Below are 24,980 nucleotides of genomic sequence, written 5' to 3'. Positions count from 1 at the left end.
GGAGTTCCAGACCAGCCTGAGCAAGAGCGAGACCCCGTCTCTACTAAGAATTAGAAAAATTAGCTGGGCGTGGTGCTGTCGTGTGCCATGTCGTCCCAGCTACTCAGGAGGCTGAGGCAAGACGATGGCTCGAGCACAGGAATTTGAGAGGTTGCCCGGAAAGGCAAGAGATAAATGTTTGATTCTTTTTTTTTTTTCCCCTTAATTTTCAAAATAATTATTGGGTCCCATGACATTCTCCAAAGGCAAACAAATGAGATTTCCCTTCCCCGCATATTATGAACCCATACATTTTCAGCTATTGAAATATATCAAGACATTGTAGGTTTTTTTTTTTTTTATCATTCCTGATAATCAAATTGGCTTGGGAATCTCTTTGTTTACTCCTGAGTTCTTTCCACATGGCTTGGAGTGTCAGGTAGCTATCTTGCTTCATGATGTAACAAAATGTTCTAACAAGATGTTTTGGGAACATGTTGTTCCTTCCTGCCACAGGCCCGGGGCCGGGCATTTCTCCTAAGAGCCCTTGTTCCGTTGTTTGGATAATGGTACTTAGAGACCACAGTCCAGGTGCTAGGGTGCCCATGGCTACTAGGTTCACTCTTGTTTCTAGGACTTTTCATCAGACACAAATAGAAAATCACCTACTATCTTTTTGCTTTTTTTTTTTTTAAATAAGATACATCAAGTGTTTATGTTGATGATTCCAGTTCACATTCAGAACTACATGCCTTTTTTTTTTTCTTTTTTTTTGAGACAGAGTCTCACTTTTGTTGCCCAGGCTAGAGTGAGTGCCGTGGCATCAGCCTCGCTCACAGCAGCCTCAAACTCCTGGGCTCAAGCGATCCTCCTGCCTCAGCCTCCCGAGTAGCTGGGACTACAGGTACGCGCCACCACGCCCGGCTCATTTTTTGTATATATATTTTTAGTTGGTCAATTAAGTTCTTTCTATTTTTAGTAGAGACGGGGTCTCGCTCAGGATGGTTTCGAACTCCAACCTCGAGCAATCCGCCCGCCTCGGCCTCCCAGAGTGCTAGGATGACAGGCGTGAGCCACCGCGCCCGGCCTACATGCCTTTCGTTTAACCCGGTCTATCTTATGCATTTCTGTTCTCCCACACTGAAAATCCAAATTTCCAACGACACCAACAAAATCGCTCATCTGCTTTATTCCATAATACACACACGCATCCATCTCAGAAGAATACATCAACAGTGCCTTAAATGATATGGTCATTGGAAGCAGTTTTAAGATTCTGTTTTTCTGGTTCTTTTCATCATGTGGGTGTATTTCACTAGGGATAGGCCATGACATCACGGTGCGGGCCGGGCGCGGTGGCTCAGACCTGTAATCCCAGCACTTTGGGAGGCCGAGGCGGGAGGATCGCTTCAGGTCAGGAGTCTAAGACCAGCCTGGGCAAGAGCTGAGACCCTGTCTCTACAAAAAATAGAAAAATTACTGGATTCTAGAAAATCAGCCATGTAAAATAAACAAATAAAAAGATTTAAAAAATTACAAATTTAAAATAAAGAAAAAATAAATAAATAAAAAAAAAGAAAAACAAAAACAAATAATAGAAAAAATTAGCTGGGCATTGTAGCATGTAACTGTAGTCCCAGCTACTCGGGAGGCTGAGGCAGGAGGATGGCTTGAGCCCAGGAGTTGGAGGCTGCAGTGAGCTACGATGGTGCCACTGCACTCCAGTCTGGGCGACAGGCAGAGTGGGACTCTGTCTCTAAAAAATAAACATTACTGTGTTGTAAAGTCACCTAAAATAGTTTCTTTCTGTATTGTTATGCCACCAATCTGAAGTGTTTGAGTTTTAGAGATTTTCTTTTTTGAGTGCAGAAAGATTTTTGCTTTTCAAAATAGCAACGAAACAATAAAAGCAAAACCTCACAATAAGATTGTGCAATATAGGCCGGGCGCGGTGGCTCACGCCTGTAATCCTAGCACTCTGGGAGGCCGAGGCAGGTGACTGAGCCTGTGCATGCTTGAAATCTTCAGGAGAAGACAGATGAGGAATGAGAAACCAGTAAAGAAGTAAGTTAATTTGCAAAGGGCCTTGGATTTTGACTTTTGTTGTAGGAGAAACAGGGAGCCCTGGAGGGTTCTGAGCAGAGGAGGGATAAGATTTGGTATGTAGCCAGGCGCAGTGGCTCACACCTGTAATCCTAGCACTCTGGGAGGCTGAGGTGGGAGAATCGCTCAAGCTCAGGAGTTCGAGACCAGCCTGAGCAAGAGCGAGACCCCGTCTCTACTATAAATAGAAAGAAAGTAATTGGCCACCTAATATATATAGAAAAAATTAGCCGGGCATGGTGGTGCATGCCTGTAGTCCCAGCTACTCTGGAGGCTGAGGCAGGAGGATCCCTTGAGCCCAGGAGTTTGAGGTTGCTGTGAGCTAGGCTGATGCCACGGCACTCACTCTAGCCTGGGCAACAAAGTGAGATTCTGTATCAAAAAAAGAAAGAAGGGGGGAGGGGGGCGGGTATATACATACATAATGAGTGAGATGTGCACCATCTGGGGGATGGTCATGATGGAGACTCAGACTTTTGGGGGGAGGGGGGGAAATGGGCATTTATTGAAACCTTAAAATCTGCACCCCTATAATATGCCGAAATAAAAAAAAAAAGAAAGAAAAGAAAAAACAAAGATTGTGCAATATAACTGTGTAACTAGAAGCACTGTGCAATTAAAAATAGCTCCAATAGCAGGATAAATATAACAATAATAATTATTATTATTAATATGCTATTATTGCAAAGTTCACTTCACTATTACACCAACTCCTCATTTAAAAATATCGCTGTAACTAAATACAGTACTATCACGCATGAAACTTAGAGTTACTGGTCATTCAAACAAGGTAGTATCACACTATTTTTTTATTGTGGTAAAATACATATAACATACAATTTACCGTTTTAAACTTCTTTTTTTTTTTTTTGAGACAGAGTCTTACTCTGGTCTCAAACTCCTGACCCTGAGCGATCCTCCTGCCTCATCCTCCAAGAGTGCCAGGATTACATACAGGGGTGAGCCACCTCACCCAGCTCATTTCAGCCACTGTTAATGGTATCGTACCATTCTAGGACATTAAGTACATTCAAGTCGTTGCACAACCATCAGCACCATCCATCTCCAGAACTTCTTCATCTTCTCCAACCGAAACTCTGTACCCGTTAAACACTAACTTCCCATTTCCCCTTCCTCAAAGCCCCTGGCGCTCACCATCCTACTTCCTGTCTCTATGAATGTCAGTACCCTAAGGACCCCATATAAGAGAAATCATACAATATTTGTCCTTGTGACTGGCTCATTTCACGTCCCTATAAGTGGATAAATGCATATTTAATTTTGCCAGATATTACCAATTTCCCTTCCCCAGGGATTATACCACTTTGCATCCCCACTAGTAAAGTACGTGAGTGTGTAAAATACTCCCAACCCTTTTCGCCTGACCTGGGGGACTCCTGTGCATTCTTCAAAACCCATCTCCAATATTCCCTTTTCCGGGAAACCTTTCCTTCCCTCTGGCTTCCTCCTTTTGGCACCCCCAGTTCCAAGCTCCTTCCTCTGGTTCAGCCCTGACTCCAAGAGAGGCTGCGGGCATCTGAGTCCAAACGGATACTCTCTAGATTGGGAACTCTTCGAGGGCCAGCCCCATGGCTGAGTCTTCTTGGGGCACTTAGCACAGGACTGGCATGGAAAGATGAAAACTAAGGAAGGTTGTCTGCCTGAACAAGTGACAGTCCCTTAGCTCTGGGCCTCCCTGGCTGGGCTTTCCCAGGTCAGGGAAATAGTAGTGGGTCAAGCTGTCCAATCTCTGCCGTCCAGCTGAGCCACCTGTGCTCAAGGGTGGTGGCTTCACTGTGTGTGTCTGTCACCTGTGTGGCTCGTGGCCACAGGAGTAAATCTGCTTGAGTTTAGGAAGACTCAAGGACCAATGCAGGCTTCCTCGCTCCCCTCACTGTGCCTTTTTTTTTTGAGACAGAGTCTCACTCTGTTGCCTCGGCTAGAGTGCCGTGGCGTCAGCCTCGCTCACAGCAACCTCACACTCCTGGGCTCAAGCGATCCTCCTGCCTCAGCCTCCCGAGTAGCTGGGACTACAGGCATGCCCCACCATGCCCGGCTAATTTTTTTCTATATACTTTTAGTTGGCCAATTACTTTATTTCTATTTATAGTAGAGACAGGGGTCTCGCTCTTGCTCACGCTGGTTTCGAACTCCTGGCCTCGGGCAATCCTCCCGCCTCGGCCTCCCAGAGTGCTGGGATTACAGGCGTGAGCCACCGCGCCCGGCCCTTTACTGTGCCTTGATTTCTCCATCTCTGAAAAACAAGCATCACATGTACTCACCATCAAATTGGTAGTAACTGATCAACACCTAAGTGCACATACTGGAATAACATTCACCGGGTGTCGGGCAGGTGGGAGGGGGAGGAGGGGATGGGTATAGTCACACCTAACATGTGCCGTGTGCACCATCCGGGGGACGGACACGCTTGAAGCTCTGACTCGGGTGGGGCAAGGGCGATATATGTAACCTAAACATTTGTACCCTTGTAATAGGCTGAAATAAAAAAAAATTAAAATAAATCACAACAACAAAAAAATAATAAAATGGGAGAAATCATGTTGTTTTTTTCTTAATCCTCTGGCCATGGCAAAGGAATTGGGAAGTGAGAGTGTATCGACCAACTTCCTATCACTTGTTTGTGTGCCTGTTTACTTATGGAGGTGAAACTCCTATAACGCCGGATTAATCATTTTTAAAGTGTACAGCTACGTGGCATTTAGTATCTTCACGGTATTGTGAAATCGTCACCTTTATCTGGTCCCCAAACATTCGCCTTGCCCCAGACGGGAACCCCGTACCCATTGAGCAATCATTTCCCGCCCCCCTCCCCAGCCCCTCCTTCCAGCAGCCCCTGACATTCAATCACCAATCTGCTTTCCGTCTCCACGGACGGACCAATCTATTCTGGTCATTTCAGATCAATGGGACCACGCGCCATGTGACCTCTTGTGTCTGGCTCCGTTCACTCTGCGTCCGGTCGCGGCGTGTGCCAGGGCTTCGGTTCTCTTCCTGGCTGAGTAATATCCCGTAGCATAAGTGGGACGTGTTTTGTTTATCCACTAATCGCCGGATGGCCGGATGGCCGTTTGGGTCGTCCCCACCTGTGGCCGTGACGAAGGGCACGTACTGCGATGACCAACGTCTATGTGCGTGTGCTTTGCTTGAGCGTTCCTTTTCAGTAATTCGGGGTACGTTCCGGGCCATGCGACAACTCTGTGTTTAACTTTTTTGAGGAACTGCCAAACCCCCGCCGTGTATTTTTACACACTTCGTAGCTCTGAGGCCACCCAGGGCCCTCGGGGAGGGAATTCGAAGTGGAGACTGGTTAACACTCCAGCACTATTATTCAGCCAATAAAGATGTTATTGTATCTGTACTCAGCCAGGAAGAGAACCGAAGCCCTGGCACACGCCGCGACCGGACGCAGAGTGAACGGAGCCAGACACAAGAGGTCGCATGGCGCGTGGTCCCATTGATCTGAAATGACCAGAATAGATTGGTCCGTCCGTGGAGACGGAAAGCAGATTGGTGATTGAATGTCAGGGGCTGCAGGAAGGAGGGGCTGGGGAGGGGGGCGGGAAATGATTGCTCAATGGGTACGGGGGTTCCTGTCTGGGGCGAGGCAAATGTTTGGGGACCAGATAAAGGTGACGATTGCACCATACCGTGAAGGGACTAAACGCCACGGAGCTGTACACTTTAAAGATGATTAATCCGGCGTTATAGGAGTTTCACCTCCATAAGTAAACAGGCACACAAACAAGTGGTAGGAAGTTGGTCGATATACTCTCATTTCCCAATTCCCTTTGCAGACAGGGAAACTGAGGCTGGGAGAGGTGGCCGCAGGCCAGTCGGAGGTTAACAACCATTAGAATAGCTCCCATCTGCTAAGTGGCCAGTTGGGTGCCACCCACCCGGTAAGGAGGGGCTAGGACTGCCCAGCAAACAGCCGCACAGTCCCTGGAATCTGACCTGTGTTTAACTCCCGACTTGGGCGGGTTACGCTCTCCCCGCCAGCTTCTCCCCCTGTGAACGGCCCCGGTTCGAGCCCCCGCCTCAGGGCCTTGCTGCGGGGACCTGATTTGATCACCTCGGGCCAGCCCGAGGCTCAGAGGGGTGGAGTTAACTTGTGAAAAGCCACACAGGAATTGGGGAGACCTCGGACCCAGCCTGCAAGCTTTATTCGAGAAGTTTCCTGAAGCTTCCTGACCATTCCCGAAGCCAGTGAAGGGGAGATTCCGAAGACAGGTTCTCTCGGGGAGGTGGGGGGCCGCAGAGCTGACCTTTGACACTGCAAAACCTTGCCAAGTCAGCCTCAGGTGGTGGCCTGTGGTCACATCCTGGCGGACAGCTACTGGTTCCCTGGTGGAGGTGGCTGAGCTGCCTTTGCCCTAGCCCAACCCACTCACTCCTTCTCCCCATAGGCAGGGCGATTTGCACGGCCTCAAACGGGGGGCATGCCAGGCATTTCCCTGCCTCCAGCCATTGGCTGCTGCTGGTTTTTGTTCTGGGGTACCCGTCCCCTTTCCCTCTCATTTCTGCCTGGCACACAGTGGAACCCCATAAGCATCTTCACCGTCCAGCCGCTACCAACCCTTCTGACATCTCCTGCCGTGTCCCCCCAGCCTCCTGGCCCCCGGCTCCTGGGGGGTACCACCCTCATTCCATCTTAAGAGGGAAAGGGGGTGATTTTAGAGTTGACAAAACAGCAGCACAGAGGCCGGGCGTGGTGGCTCATGCCTGTCATCCCAGCACTCTGGGAGGCCGAGGCCAGCGGATTGCTCGAGGTCAGGAGTTCGAAACCAGCCTGAGCAAGAGCGAGACCCGGTCTCTACTATAAATAGAAAGAAATTAATTGGCCAACTAACATATACATAGAAAAAATGAGCCGGGCATGGTGGCGCATGCCTGTAGTCCCAGCTACTCGGGAGGGAGGCTGAGGCAGGAGGATCGCTAGAGGCCAGGAGTCGGAGGCTGCTGTGAGTGAGGCTGACACCACGGCACTCACTCTAGCCTGGGCAGCAGAGTGAGACTCTTGTCTCAAAAAAACAAAAAAAAAAAAACCCAAAAAACAAAAGCAGCACATAAAGATTAGGAGGCGTGCCCAAGGTCACAGAGCTGGCAAGTGGCAGAGCCAGACCTAGACACCTGCCGGCTTCTCCTAAAGGGGCATTCTTATTGGCTGAGGGTCAGGGAGGGTTGTTTCTGATAGGCTCGGGAGGGGAGGCAGGTCCCCTGATTGGCTAAGAGACTGGAACGTGGCAGAAGTCGGTTAGGTGAGCAGATCTGGGGAAGGAGTACATGAACATATGATTGGCTGAGAGTTAGGAGCATACTTTGAATTGGCTAACTTGGAGTCTGATTGGCTGAGGGGCAGGGGGGTGGAGTTTGAGTGGGCGGAAGGTGGAGTCTAATAGGATGAGAAACAGGAGCTTGCACTTTGATTGGCTGAGGGATAAGAGAGCCTTTCATTGGCTGAGGAGTGAGAGGGAGGAATCTGACTGGCGTGACCCGATTCATTCGTTGGGTGTCAGCAGCGTCATCTTCCCTCTCTTTCGCTAATCCTGTGTCCCTGGGCCCTCCTGGCAGGAGCAGGTGGTGGTTGATCCCCGTGGACTATGGGGACATAGAGGCAGGTGTGTGTGGAGGAGGGGAGGGGGCTGGGTCACTCCAGGCAAAGGCCAGAGGGGACACCTCCCCAGCCATGCCTCCCATCAGACCTCCTCCAGAGTGACCCCATTCCGTCACCAGGATTTCCGGCCCAGAAGGGAGAGGTGTCGCTCTTCTCCACCCCGAACCCCCCCCCCGGGGGGCAGAGGGAAAGGTCCTCTGTTCCCACCTTGGTCCTCCCTGCCTCCTCTCCCCCTCCCCCTCCCCAGCCACCTGACCCCCTGACCCCCACTGTCTCCCTTTCTAGGGGACCTCCGGGGTTTCTGAGGACAAGGACCCGTGACTCCTTCCACCTGCCCCAAGACATCTTCCTGCACCCACCTGGGGCTTTGTTGCGATTAGGCGCTGGTGCAATAAAGACCTGAATTTCCACCTGGACTCCCTGTGCCTTCTGCCTCCCTCCGCGCCTCTCTCCCTGCGGTGCCTGCCTCGACCTCCACCCACCCTCCTCCCCGCCCCCCTCCTGTTCGCTCCACGGAAAACTCCAGCCCGACTGACTGTCGTCCAGGTCCAGACTCGGGAGTCGCGTCCGGTCTGTCACCAGATCCTACCAGCTCCGCGTTTATAACAAACGCCCGGTTAATTCCACCACCTTCTGCAGCCCGCAGTCCCTCCAGCGCGGGGTGCTGGGGAGGCCCTTGCTCCCCCTCCAGTCCACCCGTGGTATTGCACAGCCAGAGGACGCCGGTGGAAACACCCCAGTCAGGCCACTTGCTCCTTCGCCTAGAACCCTCTGTGGCTCCCACCTTCCTCAGAGTGAACACCTAGGTCGGCCGGGCGCCGGGCGCGGTGGCTCACGCCTGTCACCCTAGCACTCTGGGAGGCCGAGGCGGGAGGATCGCTCAAGGTCAGGAGTTTGAGACCAGCCTGAGAGCAAGAGCGAGACCCCCGTCTCTACTACTATAAATAGAAAGAAATTAATTGGCCAACCAAACATATGTATATATAATTATATTATAAATATAAATTATATTATAAATTATAATTATATAATTTTTTTTTTTGAGACAGAGTCTCACTCTGTTGCCCAGGCTAGAGTGAGTGCCGTGGCGTCAGCCTCGCTCACAGCAACCTCAAACTCCTGGGCTCAAGCGATCCTCCTGCCTCAGCCTCCCGAGTAGCTGGGACTACAGGCATGCACCACCATGCCCGGCTAATTTTTTCCGTATATATCAGTTGGCCAATTAATTTCTTTCTATTTATAGTAGAGACGGGGTCTCGCTCTTGTTCAGGCTGGTTTCCAACTCCTGACCTCAAGTGATCCGCCCGCCTTGGCCTCCCAGAGTGCTGGGATTACAGGCGTGAGCCACCGTGCCTGGCCAATTATATAATTTATATATATAAATTAGCCGGGCATGGTGGCGCACGCCTGTAATCCCAGCTACTCAGGAGGCTGAGGGAGGAGGATCTCTTGAGCCCAGGAGTCTGAGGTTGCTGTGAGCGAGGCTGACGCCACGGCACTCACTCTAGCCCGGGCAACAAAAAGTGAGACTCTGTCTCAAAAAAAAAAAACAAAGACAAAAAACCTACGTCCTCCCAGGGGTCCCTCAGGTCCTACGTAATCTGTCTTGTCACCTCCCTGTTCCCGTCTTCTCCCATCCCCGCCCTCAACCACTCTGCTGGGCCTCACTGGTCTCTTGGCTGTTCAAGGCACAGCCCAGACTCAGGGCCTTCGCACAAGCTAAGTCCTCTGCCTGGGACGCCTCTCGTGCCGCCCCCGAGGTCTCTGCTCAAGTATCATCTTCTCAGGGACACCTCCCCCCCTCCCTACCTCGCTCGGCTCCCCACAGCACGCACCGCAGAGAATATGCCCGCTTTAGACTCCGTGTTTCTGTTTGTTCACTGTAGGACAATGCCTGGTACTGTGTGGGGACTTGTTTGTTTTTGTTTTGTTTTGTTTTTGAGACAGTCTCACTCTGTTGCCCTGGGCTAGAGTGCCTGTGGCCTCAGCCTCACTCACAGCAACCTCCAATTCCTGAGCTCCAGCTATCCTCCTGCCTCAGCCTCCCGAGTAGCTGGGACGACAGGCATGCACCACCGTGCCCGGCTAAGTTTTTCTTTTTTCTTTTCTTTTTTTTTTTTTTGAGACAGAGTCTCGCTCTGTTGCCCAGGCTAGACTAAGTGCCGTGGCGTCAGCCTCGCTCACAGCAACCTCAGACTCCTGGGCTCAGGCGATCCTCCTGTCTCAGCCTCCGAGTAGCTGGGACTACAGGCATGCGCCACCACTCCTGGCTAATTTTTTGTATATATATTTTTAGTTGTCCAATTAATTTCTCTCTATTTTTAGTAGAGACGGGGTCTCGCTCTTGCTCAGGCTGGTCTCAAACTCCTGACCTGGAGCGATCCTCCCGCCTCGGCCTCCCAGAGTGCTGGGATGACGGGCGTGAGCTGCCACGCCCGGCCAGGACTTGGTGTTTGTCGAATGAATGCGTGTGGTGTGCCCGCTGAGGTTGGGGAAAAGGCAGGGAGCGAGGAAGACTCTGTCCCTCAGCCTGGAACTCACGGCCAGATCTAGAGAGACAGTCACTAAATCATTCCACGAGGGCTGTGGCTGCAGGGTAGGGCTGGAACTGCGCCCAGCGGTTGGGGAAGCCCTCAGGGAAAATGACCTTGGCAAGTAAGAGTTAGCTGGGTGGGTGACAGGAAGAGAATTCCAAGCAGAGGCAACAGCATATGCAAAGGATTTCAAGCGGGAGAGAGGTTCTGGATGGGTTTGGTAAACATGGTCCCATGGCTGGCACGAGTTGGAAGGGGCCGTTTGCCCCTCACCTTTGAACTGCTCCCCTTTTTTTGCTGGAAATCTCAGGTGTGTCCCGCCCTGTCTCCACCTTTCTGATCCCCTCCCCCACTCTGCCTCCCAGGAGGCTAACTTACCTGGACCACTCAACGGACTCCTTTGCCTTGTGGCTCCCAGAGGCATCCAACCAATAGGGAGCCACAGCAGGCCCCGGAGAGAGGGAGGAAAGTGAGGCCAAGGTATTTCTACCCCGTCTCTTTCCCATGCGGGCTGGCTGTGTGTGCCGTGCGAGGTTCGCGGCTCCTGCCGGCCTGCCCCCGGCACCCAGCCCCGGGGTGTCCAGGTTCCAGGAACTGCTTTCGCCCCTTGGCCCCGGGTCCTAGAGGTGGTGATGACTCGCGCTTGGCTGTTACTAACCCTCAGGGTGCTGCACTATCCCTTGCAAAATATCACTTTTACTAAAGTCTCTTCAGGCCTGTAATCCTAGCTCTCTGGGAGGCCGAGGCGGGCAGATCACTCGAGGTCAGGAGTTCGAAACCAGCCTGAGCAAGAGCGAGACCTCGTTTCTACTATAAATAGCAAGAAATTAATGGGCCAACTAATATATATAGAAAAAAATTAGCCGGGCATGGTGGCGCATGCCTGTAGTCCCAGCTACTCGGGAGGCTGAGGCAGGAGGATCGCTTGAGCCCAGGAGTTTGAGGTTGCTGTGATCGAGGCTGACGCCAGGGCACTCACTCTAGCCTGGGAAACAAAGTGAGACTCTGTCTCAAAAAAAAAATAAATAAATAAATAAAAAATAAAATAAAAAAATAAAGTCTCTTCAAATATTTTGGAATATTCCATCTGTTTCCTGCTAGAATCATCTTTCAAGAAAATAGAGTGCACGACTCAGTGGCATTTATTGCATCCACAGTGCTGTGCAGCCATCACCTTTATCTATTTCCAATACATTTTTTTTTTTTTTTTTGAGACAGAGTCTCGCTCTGTTGCCCAGGCTAGAGTGAGTGCCGTGGCGTCAGCCTCGCTCACAGCAACCTCCAACTCCTGGGCTCAAGCGATCCTCCTGCCTCAGCCTCCCGAGTAGCTGGGACTACAGGCATGCGCCACCACGCCCGGCTCATTTTTTTCTATATATATTAGTTGGCCAATTAATTTCTTTCTATTTATAGTAGAGACGGGGTCTCGCTCTTGCTCAGGCTGGTTTCGAACTCCTGACCTCGAGCAATCCACCCGCCTCGGCCTCCCAGAGTGCTGGGATTACAGGCGTGAGCCACCGCGCCCGGCTCCAATACATTTTTGTCGCCCCAAAAAGATATCCTATAACCGTTGCCCCCGGGGTATCGGTTTCTGTCCCGTTTCCCCTCTCCCAGCCCCTGGCAACCGTCACTTCACTTTCTGAGTCTAAGGCGTTGCCTGTCCCGAGTGTCTCACATAAATGGACTCGGGCAACGTGTGTCGCTTTGCGTCCAGCCTCTCTCACGGGGAGCGGGGCTCGTGAGGCTGCTCCGCAGTTTGGGGCGACAGGCGTGATCTTTGCTCTTTCTGAATGTTTATATTTTCCAAAGCGTCTCTGATGAGCTCCTTTTGTCAACGTCATTGGCAAAACTAAGCCCGCATCCCTAAAATAATAGGCTCTAACAATGTGTCAAGTTTAAGTTAAAACGATTGACTAATAAAAAGACAGCTCTAGGCCGGGCGCAGTGGCTCTCACCTGTCATCCCAGCACTCTGGGAGGCCGAGGCGGGAGGATCGCTCAAGGTCAGGAGTTCGAAACCAGCCTGAGCAAGAGCGAGATGCCGTCTCTACTAAAAATAGAAAGAAATTAATTGGCCAACTAAAAATATACAGAAAAAATTAGCCGGGCATGGTGGCGCATGCCTGTAGTCCCAGCTACTCGGGAGGCTGAGGCAGGAGGATCGCTTGAGCCCAGGAATTTGAGGTTGCTGTGAGCTAGGCTGACGCCACGGCACTCTAGCCCGGTTAACAGAGTGAGACTCTGTGCAAAAAAAAAAAAATGACAGCTCTAATGAGCTTTAAAACAAGAGGAAACTCCCCTCCTCAAGCACCACCTGTGGCTCCCCATTGCCCACCAGATCCACCCCCAGCCACTCAAGACTTCAAGACCCTTCACAGTCGACCCCTCCCCCCCTTCCAGCCTCCTCACCTGTCACACCCCAGGGCCAGGGAAAGTCACCTGCCAAGCCACACCCTCCAGTTTCTCTGTGCCTGAGCCCCACCCCCTCTCCTGCACCTGTTGAAACCCAACCTGAAGTCCCAGCTCGAATGTCACATCCTCCACGTCCTCGTCTTCCCTGGCCTCCCTTCTGCCGACTCCCAGCAGCAGAGCGTCTTGCCTCCTCCGCCTGGAAACGTGTCCCCCTCTTCCCCCCCAGGCCTCGCGGCAGCCAGGGAGAAAACATTATTAAAATAAAGTGGCATAAAGAAATCTTCCAAGTTCACCGCCGGACACACGGGGTCCCTCACCCGGGAGGGCACATCCAGAGGCAGGGCCGATTCTGTCTGGGCACACCTGGGGCACATGGGCTGGCCGAGGGCACCATCCTGGCCAGAGGGTCACCGCGGTGACTGGCAGTGGGTGGGGAGGGGCGGGGTGGGGTGGGGGGCAGAACCAGGCTGGCCTTGCGTGTTGAGGCCGGAGGGCTTCCTGGAGGGAGAGGCACAGTCCCAGGCGCGTGGGTCAGGCCTAGGATTCGGGGAGAGTGGAAGGGCCGCTGCCCCGTGGCAGGTGGAGTCTGAGATTTCTGGGGGCCCCAGAGGATGCTTGGAGGAACCCCCAGGGTGATGGTTTAGCTTGTGTCCAAGCTTGTGAGCAAGCTCCGAGGTGGGGCCACGGGGGTGCCGATGTGCTTCCGGAGGAGGGACTGGACGCTCACGAGCCCGGACCGGGGCAGGGGCGGGAAGCCTAATGGTCAGGGGCTTCCAGGTGTCCGGGTCTGACTGCAGCTCTCCGCCTGTCGCTTTCTCCCCCTCGGCCTCCACCTCTGTCCCCTCCCGTCTCTCCACCCTTCCTCGCCTCCTCTCTTCCCCCGTCTCTGGGGGCCGCGCTCGCGTCCCCGCCCAGAGGCGGGCGGGCCGGGGCGGGGTGGCCGGGGCGTGGCCGGGCGGGGTTAAAGGCTGGGCCGCGGGTCTGCGCCCGCAGAGCCGGCTTGTGGCGCCCGCGGACCATACCGGGCTGCGCGCGGGAGGCGGAGGCCGCGGTGAGTGCGCGCGGGGCGGGCGGGCGGCGGAAACCCGAGCGCGCCCCGTAACCCGAGGCGCCCCGGGCTCGGGGCCGGCGGGGCGGGCGCGAGGGCGCCGCGGAGGGCGGTGTGCAGCGGGCCCCGGGGACCCCTGGGACCCCAAACGGGGCTGCACGTCCGGGACACTTGGGGGGTGGGCGTGCGGGGAGGATGTGGGGGTGTCCCCGACGGTCGCTGCACTTTTGCGCATTTTTCCCACCCTGTGTGCGCCTCGGAGTCCTGGATGCATGCTCCTGTCGGGGTGTATGTGACGGGGTCCCCAGGGGGGGCCAGACCCTGCCCTGTGACACCTCCTTGAAGGTGACTGGGGTCCCTGGGATTTCTCCGCCGCGCGGTGCCTGCAAGGGGGGACGCGCGCTCGACCCAGGGGGGTGGTGCTCTCGGTCCAGCTGCCACCGGGTCCCTCCGCCCGGTCCGAGTCACACGCAGAGCTGGCCGCAAGGGTTCTGCGGGGTCCTGCAGTCGGTCCCGGGCGACGTGTGTCCTACAGATGCTGGAGGACGATGCTTTCTGGGGTCCCCCTGGGTCTCGGGCCGGGGGATGGCTGGCCAGTCCGGGACGTGCAAGGTGGCTGAGGCTCGCCGCTTGGGGAGTCTCAGGCTGGAGGCTGGGAGGAAGGGTCCAAGAGTAAAGGCTGAGCCTGGCCCCCATGAGGGCCGGCCGGAGGTCCCCATGCTCAGCGTCCCTCACCTGGTTCGCCTGCCCATTCTCCTCTCACACGCGTGTGCGGTCACCGTGCGTGTGGCTCCTCACAGCGGAGGGAAAGGGGCTGGCCAGGCTGGCTGGGCGCCTGGAAGTCCTCCTTCCCTGCTCCTCCCCGCCCCCGTTTCTGGGTCCTGGAGCTGAGCCCAGCCAGAGCCCAAGGCGGCCGCGCCAAACTCCGCCCCAAGCGCCTCGGAGCTGCCACCCGGCCTGAAGACGGGGAACCAGCCCGCCCGCAATGCCTCCCAACCGCCCTCATTTCACAGGGGGGGAAACTGAGGCCCAGAGAGGGGAAGCAGGTGCCCATGGACCCCCTGTGGGGGAGCTGGGATTGGAGCAAACAAGCCCCATCTGACCCCGAGATCCTGGGCCACCTTTCCAATGGCCCCAGCGTCACCCCAGCTTGGGTTTCTGAGCAGTAATGTTAGCTCCCGGCTGGCGTCTGCAGGGGGGCTTGGATGACGGTGACTTGGGTGACACTCAGAGGATGGGACTCCATCTCTCTCCTCCTTGGCAAACCTTGGACCCGGTTCTCCAAACCTTCCACTGCCAGGGAGCAGTCATGACTGTGACCTTATTGCTGACAGCCACGAGAGGTGGAGCCGTGCGTGTGACCGAGTGCCGACTGAGCGCTTTCAAACGGCTGCGTTCTCCTCGCAACCCCGTGGGGTGGGGGAGCAGGATTTCTGTCCTATGGATGAAGAGACCGAGGCTCAGAGAGGTGCAGACACTCGCCCAAGGTCACACAGCAAAGAGGCAGAGCTCAACAGACTCCTTTCTGAGGGTTTCACGTCCAGGCATGGCTACGCCGGATGGGAAGGCAGACACAGTTACAGCCCTGGAATGATCTAGATGACTAGAGGTTTTAACCCCGTCGGGACAGGGGGAAGTCGCAGGTGAAAGGTTAAAATAGGATCCGAGCCCATCTGCCAGCGTGGCCTTGCCCTCTGTCGTCATTCCTGACCCCGAAGCTCTTTTTCAGAACCTCACAAATTTGGGGTGCTCAGGGTGGATACGCCAGACCTAGAACCCCCATCCCCCTGCAGACCTCCCGGGGGGATCTGGCACTTTGGGGGAGTGTGACTCTCTGGGGTGAGCCAGCCCTTTGGTGTTGAGCAAGGCAAGGGGACCGCGTGAGTCAGAACAGGAGGCAGGACGTCCTGACTGCAGGCGCAGAGAGGGAGGGGGCGGCATTACTAGGCTGTGGGGTGTCGGGGCCAGCAGCGGGGGGCTGCCCGGCTGGCTGGCCCCGACCCTGCCTGCCGCTCAAGAAGAGGCATGCACCTGGTGCCGACCTGGGCCCGGGTCCATGTCCCGGGCTCCCTCCCGGGAGCCCACACACCTTGTATGACAAGTCTCCCGGTGGCCGGGCCAACCTGACAAACCAGCGCTCCCTGGGCGTGGGCCGGGCGGCGAGAGCTGTCACTGGCGCTTCCCGGCCAGATAGCGTCGCGGCCCCAGCAGGGCGGGCCGCTCTGCCAGGTGCCCCGCCCTGCGTCTGGCACGAGATCCAGGACTGGCTCAGAGAGGGAGTGGGCACGCCGGGCGGCCACGGCATGCTGACTGGCTCTCGCTGCTACGAAACAGCAACGCAGGAGTAGTCATGCTGGCTAAGTTTTTTTTCTTTTTGAGACAATGTCTCTCTCTGTCGCCCGTGGTGTCATCACACCTCACAGCAACCTCAAACTCCTGGGCTCAAGCGATCCTCCTGCCTCAGCCTCCCGAGTAGCTGGGACTACAGGCATGCGCCACCACGCCCGGCTCATTTTTTCTGTATATATTTTTAGTTGGTCAATTAATTTCTTTCTATTTTTAGTAGAGACGGGGTCTCGCTCTTGCTCAGGCTGGTCTCGAACTCCTGACCTCGAGCGATCCTCCCGCCTCGGCCTCCCAGAGTGCTGGGATGACAGGCGTGAGCCGCCACACCCGGCCCATCTTGGCTGCAGCTCTTTTAGTCTCCTTCCGGAGGCAGCCAACGTGATCAATTTCTCACGAGTTTTCAAAGTGCTTTCTCTCTCTCTCTTTCTTTTTTTGATATTTTTTAAAAAATTTAGGCAAATTCACCTAATATAAAATTAACCATCTTAATGCATGCAATTCAGCGGCATTTAGTGCGTTCGTAATCTGTGGGACCACCCCCTCTGTCTAGCTCCAGAACATTTTCGTGCCCCACAAACAAAACCCCGTCCCCCTTGGCAGTCACTTCTCGCCCCCCGTCCCCCCCGTAGGCCCTGGCAACCATGCGTCTCCTTTCTCTGCCTTTGGGTTTGCCTGTTCTAGACATTGCATGTACATGGGGTCACACTGCACGTGACCTTTTGTGTTTGGCTTCTGCCTCCTCTCACTTAGCGGGTGTTTTCAGGGTTCATCGGCATTGTCGTAGAGAGCAGCGCTTGGCTCTTTTTTGTGGTGGCCGAGTGACATCCCATTGTTTGGATGTGCCGCTGTGTTTTGTTTATCTGTTTATTCGCCGATGGGCACTTGGCTTGCTTCTCCCTTTTTTTTTTTTTTTTGAAACAGAGTCTCGCTTTGTTGCCCAGGCTAGAGTGAGTGCCGTGGCATCAGCCTCGCTCACAGCAACCTCAGACTCCTGGGCTCAAGCGATCCTCCTGCCTCAGCCTCCCAAGTAGCTGGGACTACAGGCGTGCGCCACCATGCCCGGCTCATTCTTTCTATATATATGTTAGTTGGCCAATTAATTTCTTTCTATTTATAGTAGAGACAGGGTCTCGCTCTTGCTCAGGCTGGTCTCGAACTCCTGGCCTCGAGCGATCCGCCCGCCTCGGCCTCCCAGAGTGCTGGGATGACAGGCGTGAGCCACCGCACCTGGCCTTCAGAGATCATCTTTTTACAGTCACCCCTGCCAGGTGCAGATGGGGAAACTGAGGCCCAGACCCCATCCGCAGGCAGTGAAGGAGTCAGAGATAGATCCCAGATGTCCGTGGCGTGCGTGTGCATGTATGTGTGTGCGTGTACATGCGTGCCTTTAATAAGAAATCCCCCTTCGTGGAAGTTCCTCACTAACCTCAGACGCCCCTCCTCGACCGCTTGTCTAAAAGAATTACCCTGGCCGGGCGCGGTGGCTCACGCCTGTCATCCCAGCACTCTGGGAGGCTGAGGTGGGAGGATTGCTCAAGGTCAGGAGTTCGAAATCAGCCTGAGCAAGAGTGAGACCCCATTTCTACTATAAATAGAAAGAAATTAGCTGGATAACTAAAAATATACAGAAAAAATTAGCCGGGCGTGGTGGCGCGTGCCTGTAGTCCCAGCTACTCGGGAGGCTGAGGCAGGAGGATCGCCTGAGCCCAGGAGTCTGAGGTTGTTGTGAGGGAGGCTGACGCCACAGCACTCACTCTAGCCCGGGCAACAGAGTGAGACCCTGTCTCAAAAAAAAAAAAAAAAGTCACCCTCCACTCTCTGCCCCTGTGCGTGCTCGAGCTTCCCGCGGCTGCTGCTGCAGATGCCCGCAGACTCGGTGGCTTGAGAACGACACGAATTTATTCCCCCCCAGTTTCGGAGGCCGGAAGTCTGAATTCCAAGTGCGGGCAGGGCCGCGGCCTCTCTGCGGGCTCGGGGCGGGGGGAGGACCCGTTTCGTGGCCGCGTCACTCTGATCGCTGGCCCTCTCCTCTCTTGCACGTCCCACCTCCCTCTGCTTCTTCTGGCAAGGACACCTGCGATGACGTTTAAGTCCCAGGATAACCCAGGATCTCCTCCCCGTCTCCAGATCCCCGGCGTAGTTGCACCCGGAAAGACGTCGGCAGGGAAAGTCACACTTGGGGGTCCCAGGGACACTGGGAAGCAGAAGCACGATCTTCTTCTCCAGCCGAAACTCCGTCCGCAGGAAACACTAACTCACCCCCCAGCCCCCGTCCCGTCCCCTGTCCCCAGCCCCCGGCAGTCCCCGGCACCCCCTTCTGCTTTCTGTCACGGGGACTGGGCTACTCCGGGGACCTCATCTCAGCGGCATGGGACGGTGTTTGTCCTTCTGTGATTGGCTCATTTCACTTGGCCTGAGACATCCTCAAGGTCCACGCCTGTTGTGACAGTGTGTCGGGGTTGTGTTGCCGTTCGAGGCTGAATAACGCCCCGCCGTGTGCAAGCCGCGTTTGACTATCTAGCAAGCCCGCGGGGCGCCCGGGCCGCCTCCACTTTTTGGCTGCTGTAAACGCGGGTGAACAGATGTCACCTCTTTTGGGGGGTACACCCGGAAGTGGAATTGCTGGATCCTGGTAATTCTACGTTTAACTTTTATTTATTTATTTATTTATTTATTTTGAGACAGAGTCTCACTCCGTTGCCCAGGCTAGAGTGAGTGCCATGGCGTCAGCCTCGCTCACAGCAACCTCAAACTCCTGGGCTCAAGCGATCCTCCTGCCTCAGCCTCCCGAGTAGCTGGGACTACAGGCATGCGCCACCACGCCCGGCTCATTTTTTCTCTATATATTTTTAGTTGGCCAATTAATTTCTTTCTATTTTTAGCAGAGACGGGGTCTCGCTCTTGCTCAGGCTGGTCTCGAACGCCTGAGCTCAAGCGATCCTCCAACCTCGGCCTCCCAGAGTGCTAGGACGACAGGCGTGAGCGGCTGGGTCCAACCTGCTTTTGGCTTTTGAGGGTAGCCACCCAAAGGAGTGGTGGCCGTGCCGTCTGTATTTTAAGTCATGCCTAACCCGAGTCTCTACATTCGGCCACCACCCACCTCGGGCTGTTTTCCCGGGATGTGGGAACCAGTAGAAGTTTCACTTCTTCCGCATGGATGATGGGGTTTGCCTGGTAGAAGGGCCCAAGTCCTTATCGGGGCGCCTTGCTGGCGGGGAAGGAAGAGAGCCGGGCCCAACTCGGGAGTCTTCTTGGGGTTATCTGAGATTCTGGGTCCCTCCCTCAAAGCCAGGGTGACTGAGGTGGGCCCTTGGCGGGGACTCAGGGAGCTTCTGTCACCTCCTGTCTCCCTTGCATGGAAGAAACTGAGCTGAGACTCAGCTTCCCCATCTGGAAAATGGGCGCAGCGATAGCACCTACCCGCCGAGGGCTTGCGTGAACTTCCTCGACACGGGGCTTGCACGGCGCTGAGCGTGGCGTGCGGCACACGCTCTGAACACGGGGCAACTGTTTGCCGGTGCGTTCGTGTTATTGTCACTCACCCCCTTTGTTTCGACTCCCTCAGGCCCTGACGCTAAGGCGAGGATCTGAACTCAAGTCGTTCATCCGGGAGGTGGCCGCAGGAAACACCAGCAAGGAAGACGACAGTGAACCCCAGAGAATTGAAAACAGGTACCCAGACGACTAACGGTGCACGCGTGTCCAGATTAGCGTCTTTCTTGACAACCAAAAGATGGAGACAGCCCAAATGGGCAGAAGAATGGGTAAACAGAAGGTGACCAATGCGTGCAATGAAATATTACTCAGCAGTAGGAGGAATGAAGCATCGATACACGATACAACATGGGTGAACCCCCCGAAAACATCGTGCTTGGCTGGGTGTAATGGTTCGTGCCTGTAATCCCGGCACTTTGGGAGGCTGAGGTGGGAGGATCGCTTGAGGCCAGGAGTTCGAGACCAGCCTGGGCAACATGGCGAGACCCCGTCTCTACCAAAAAAAAAAAGATACAAAATTGAGCCGGGCGTGGTAGTGCATGCCTGTAGTCCCAGCTACTCAGGAGGCTGAGGCAGGAGGATCGCTTGAGCCCAGGAGTCTGAGGTTGCTGTGAGCGAGGCTGACGCCACAGCACTCAAGCCCGGGCGACAGAGTAAGACTGTCCTCCTCCCACCAAAAAAAAAAAAAAAAAAAAAAACCCACAAAAAACAAAAAAACAAAAAGAATGAAGCAAGAAGCAGAGGGAAGGGAGACAGACAGCCAATAGAGACCGGTTCCACTGTGGGCAGCTGCAGTTTGGCCCCACAGCGCATGGGGAGGGGAGGGCCGTTGGGAGCGTGGGACCCGCACCTCACTCCGCCCAGCCCGAGGGGAGGGGCCTGGGCGCTTGTCACCCGAGCACGATGGTTGGTCGAGACCTGCTCCTTTATGGGGGGGGTCCTCAGTTTTCCAGGACTCTCCGCAGCCATGTGCAGGCAGCCCCGCGGCAGGGAGGCCGGGAGGGGGCCCTGCGAGCATGGAGGCCGGGGGCGCATGGGCCGGCAGCCCCCTGGCAGGGAGGCCGGGAGGGACCCTGTGAGCATGGAGGCCGGGGGGCGCATGGGCTGGCAGCCCCCTGGCAGGGAGGCCGGGAGGGGGCCCTGCCAGCGTGGAGGCCGGGGGCGCATGGGCGGGCAGCCCGACGGGAGGGAGGCCAGGAGGGGCCCTTCCAGCGTGGAGGCCATGGAGGCCGGGGCGCATGGGCGGGCAGCCCCGCGGGAGTGAGGCCGGGAGGACGCCCTGCCAGCGTGGAGGCCGGGGGCGCATGGGCGAGGTCCCCGGGCGCCCCTGACCCCACCCCCGCGTGCGCCCCAGGATGCTGCCGGCCGCGGACCACCTGCTGCGCCTGCTGGGGCTGGAGAGGACGGCCTTCCGCCGGCACGCCGTGTCCGCGCTGCTGCTGCTGCTGCTCTTCCTCGCCTTCCGCCTGCTGCTGCGGCTCGCGCGCCTCTGCTGGCGCTTCCACGCCACCTGCCGCCGGCTGCGCTGCTTCCCCGAGCCGCCGCGGCGCAGCTGGCTGCTGGGCCACCTGGGCATGGTGAGTGCGGCCGGCCTCGGGAGAGCCTCGCTGGGGCCGGGAGCCGGTTTATTTCCCCGGGCTCAGAGAGGGCAAGCGGTGCGCCCGACGCCACACAGCGGGAGGGAAGGCAGAGCTGACTTGAAAGAGGCGTTCTGGCCAGTTTTGTGGCCGTCACTGTGGCGACAAGCGCCCTCGCCTGGGAAGTTTGGAACCCCAGAGCAGGGGCGGGGGAGGACGGGCGCTCCTGTGATAAGACTGTGATCATTCTTTATTTTTTTTTGAGACAGAGTCTCGCTCTGTCGCCCAGGCTAGAGTGAGTGCCGTGGCGTCAGCCTCGCTCACAGCAACCTCAAACTCCTGGGCTCAAGCGATCCTCCTGCCTCAGCCTCCCGAGTAGCTGGGACTACAGGCGTGCGCCACCATGCCCGGCTCATTTTTTCTATATATATTAGTTGGCCAATTAATTTCTTTCTATTTATAGTAGGGACGGGGTCTTGCTCTTGCTCAGGCTGGTTTCGAACTCCTGACCTTGAGCGATCCTCCCGCCTCAGCCTCCCAGAGTGCTGGGATGATAGGCGTAAGCCGCTGCGCCCGGCCTGTGATCATTCTGAGCTTCCCGCTCGGGAGCTCCCCTCAATTATTAATGGGTGTCGGTGGAGAAGCCCCCCGGCTCCCTGCCCTCAGGTGGGATGACTCCCAGGTACAGTGCTCTACGCTGTCCTCCGAAACCCCCAAACCTGAGACGAACAACTTCCTATCAAAGTGTGCTTGACTCTGACTTCCAGGTGGGCGGGCATGCCCCCAAAGTTCCTGGGACTCTTAGCCATCGTCGCATCTTTTGTCCATGCTATTCGCATGGTCTGGAGTGCCATGTGTGCGAACTCCTATTCATCCTTCAAAGCCTTACTCAAATGACCCTTCCTCTGGATAGCCCACCCGCCTGGAATCCCAGGTGGGCCCTGTTAGGGAAGGGCTCCCCCATTGCTGGTGAGGGACTGAGCCCCGCTTGCCCGTGGTGGTATCGTCCTTCTTGACATTCTTGACAACCCACCCTTTATGGGCTGCCTTCCTTCCTGTCTCACTTCCCCACGACCCTGCCGTGGTTTTTTTTTTTTCCCGATTACTTCTCAAAGAAACTACTTACCCTAGAACCCTCCTTCCAGGACCTGCTTGTGGGAGAGCCCAAACCAGGACACCCCGTACTCGCCTGTAACTCCAGACGAGCCATTTGACCTTCCTGAGCAAAGGAAAACGGGGAGAATAGTAGCAACGCCTCACAGGGGTCTCGTGCAGGCCGAACGTGCCGATATACGAGAAGTTCCCACGACAGGGCCGGGCACGGTGCGGGCACATGCGCGTGCCAGAGATAACACGAGTAGTGATAGTCTACTACTTACGTAGCCAGCACCTGAGAAATATAGACCATTGTCGTTATTGGGTTTGCCATCACTGTCCTTCCTTCCTTCTTTCCTTCCTTCCTTCCTTCCTTCCTTCCTTCCTTCCTTCCTTCCTTCCCTTCCCTTCCCTTCCCTTCCCCTCCCTCCCTCCCTCTCTTCCTTTCTTCCTTCCTTCCCTTCCCCTCCCTCCCTCCCTCCCTCCCTCCCTCCCTCCCTCCCTCCCTCCCTCCCTCTTTCTTTCTTTCTTTCTTTCTTTCTTTCTTTCTTTCTTTCTTTCTTTCTTTCTTTCTTTCTTTCTTTCTTTCTTTCTTTCTTTCTTTCTTTCTTTCTTTCCTTTTCTTTCTTTCTAAGAGATGGGGTCTCGCTCTGTTGCCCAGGCTGGAGTGCAGTGGTGTGATCACAGCTCACGGCAGCCTCGAGCTCCTGGGCTCAAGTGATCCTCTCACTCCAGCCTCCTGAGCGGCCAGCCGTGCGGACATGCATTGCCATGCCTGCCTGGCTAAGTTTTTTTATTTTATTTTCGTTTTATTTGGTAAAGATGGGGTCTTGCTATGTCGCCCAGGCTGATCTCGAACTCTCGGCCTCCCTGCTTTGTTTTGGCCTCCCAAAGTGCTGGGAGCACGCCCGTGAGCCACCCCACGCGGCCCCTGTGTTCATCTCGTAAACGCCAGCCTCGTGGCAGGGCCGTGCTGGGGCTCCTGCTGTGCAACTTCACGGAGACTCTCAGCTGGCTCCGCGGGAGCGCGGGAGGGGAGCGGGGCCGGCCCTCCCCACCGTCTCCGCCTTCCCTCTTGCAGTACCTCCCGAATGAGACGGGCCTCCAAGACGAGAAGAAGGTGCTGGACAACATGCACCACGTGGTTTTGGTGTGGATGGGGCCTGTCCTGCCACTGGTGGTTCTGGTGCACCCCGATTACATCAAGCCCCTGGTGGGCGCCTCAGGTAGGTGGGCGGGGCCTCTGCACAGTGGGCGGGGCCTCAACTTCTAGGCCAGGTGGGCTATCTGAAAGAAGGGCCATTTGGATAGGGCTTCGAAGGATGAATAGGAGTTCACAGGAATGGCACTTTGGATTGCTGGAACAGCACAAAGTCGTGACAATGACTAAGAGTCCCAGGGACTCTGAGGGGATGTGTCCGTCTCTCTGGAAGTCAGATCCAAGCATGTTCAGAGAGGCAGTTGGTTGCTCACCTGGGGCTTTGCTAAGTTGCTGGTGTTGCTTCATCCCAGTCTGGTCCTTTGGGTTCTGACGCCCCCAGCATGGCCGGGGCTCTTGGCGGCCCAGCCCGCGGCCTGCTGTCATCACCGGGGCCGGCCCCGACTGTCAGGGAGGGAGAAGTGGAAGGATCACTTTTTCTCTGTGCAGTCCACACCCATCCCGAAGTGCGGGCCTTCTGAGTGCACCCGCCTGGCTAGCTCTCGCTCAGCCCTCAACGCCCGCTCCCTTGGGCCTCCTCCTCCGGGAGGCCCTCCCTGACTGCCCCCAGACAGACCCGAGCTCCCTCCTCGGGCTGTGCCCGTTCTCAGTCCTGACCCTATATATTTTTAGTTGGCCAATTAATTTCTTTGCATTTTTAGTAGAGACAGGGTCTCGCTCTTGCTCAGGCTGGTCTTGAACTTCTGACCTCGAGCGATCCTCCCGCCTCCGCCTCCCGGAGTGCGGGGATGACAGGCGCGAGCCGCCGCGCCCGGCCTGGAACAGGGAGGTTAGCGAGAGGAAGTAGGGAAGCAGGCTTTGCGGAGGACCGGCCATGATATATGGGCATATAATTACAGCTTGCCCTTATATGCTCTTTTACAATTGAAGTGAAATTTCCGTGACATGCAATCAGCCGTTCAAAGCGAACAGTCAGCGGCGTTTGGTGTATTTCCAGGGTTGTGCAACCACCGGCTCTTTCCAGTTTCAAAATTTTTAATCACCCCATAAAAATCCTTATACCCATTAAGTAATCACTTCTCATTTCTCCCTCCCTCCTACCTTCTAGTAATCTCTGATTCTCTCTCTCTCTCTCCTTCTCTCTCTCTCTCTCTCTCTGTCTGTCTCTGATTTGCCTATTCTGGGTATAGCATAGAAAAGGAGTCATATAAAATGTGGCATTTTGTGTCTGGCTTCTTTCAATAAGCATCATCTTTTTGAGGTTCATCCACGTTGTAGCAGGTGTGAGAGCTTCATTATTATTATTATTATTATTATTATTTTTGAGACAGAGTCTTGCTCTGTTGCCCAGGCTAGAGCGAGTGCCATGGTGTCAGCCTCGCTCACTACAGACTCAGACTCCTGGGCTCAAGCGATCCTCCCACCTCAGCCTCCCGAGTAGCTGGGACTACAGGCATGCGCCACCACGCCTGGCTCATTTTTTCTATATATATTAGTTGGCCAATTAATTTCTTTCTATTTTGAGTAGAGACGGGGTCTCGCTCTTGCCCAGGCTGGTCTCAAACTCCTGAGTTTGAGCGATCCTCCTGCCTCGGCCT

General features: G+C 55.3%; 1 protein-coding gene and 1 long non-coding RNA gene across 2 annotated transcripts in view; both read left to right on the top strand.

Moving 5' to 3' along the window:
- The first annotated feature begins 7,622 nt into the window (after positions 1–7,622).
- On the top strand, positions 7,623–8,127 carry LOC142870442 (uncharacterized). Its single transcript, XR_012918817.1, has 2 exons — positions 7,623–7,721; positions 8,003–8,127. It is a non-coding gene; the product is annotated as an uncharacterized LOC142870442 (long non-coding RNA).
- Positions 8,128–13,657: 5,530 nt separating this feature from the next.
- CYP4F22 (cytochrome P450 family 4 subfamily F member 22) overlaps positions 13,658–24,980 on the top strand; it is a 29,631-nt gene continuing 18,308 nt past the window's right edge. Inside the window, exons 1-4 of the mRNA XM_076001483.1 lie at positions 13,658–13,713; positions 19,622–19,728; positions 20,906–21,128; positions 23,305–23,449. Of these exons, the coding sequence (XP_075857598.1) occupies positions 20,907–21,128; positions 23,305–23,449 (367 nt within the window). The 5' untranslated portion in view covers positions 13,658–13,713; positions 19,622–19,728; position 20,906. The remainder of the gene's footprint in view (positions 13,714–19,621; positions 19,729–20,905; positions 21,129–23,304; positions 23,450–24,980) is intronic.

The sequence above is a fragment of the Microcebus murinus genome, chromosome 4 (genome assembly GCF_040939455.1).
Source record: "Microcebus murinus isolate Inina chromosome 4, M.murinus_Inina_mat1.0, whole genome shotgun sequence".
NCBI classification, from domain to species: Eukaryota; Metazoa; Chordata; class Mammalia; order Primates; family Cheirogaleidae; genus Microcebus; species Microcebus murinus.
The sequence above is the reverse complement of the archived record's forward strand: the minus strand, read 5'-3'. Positions and strand labels throughout refer to the sequence as shown.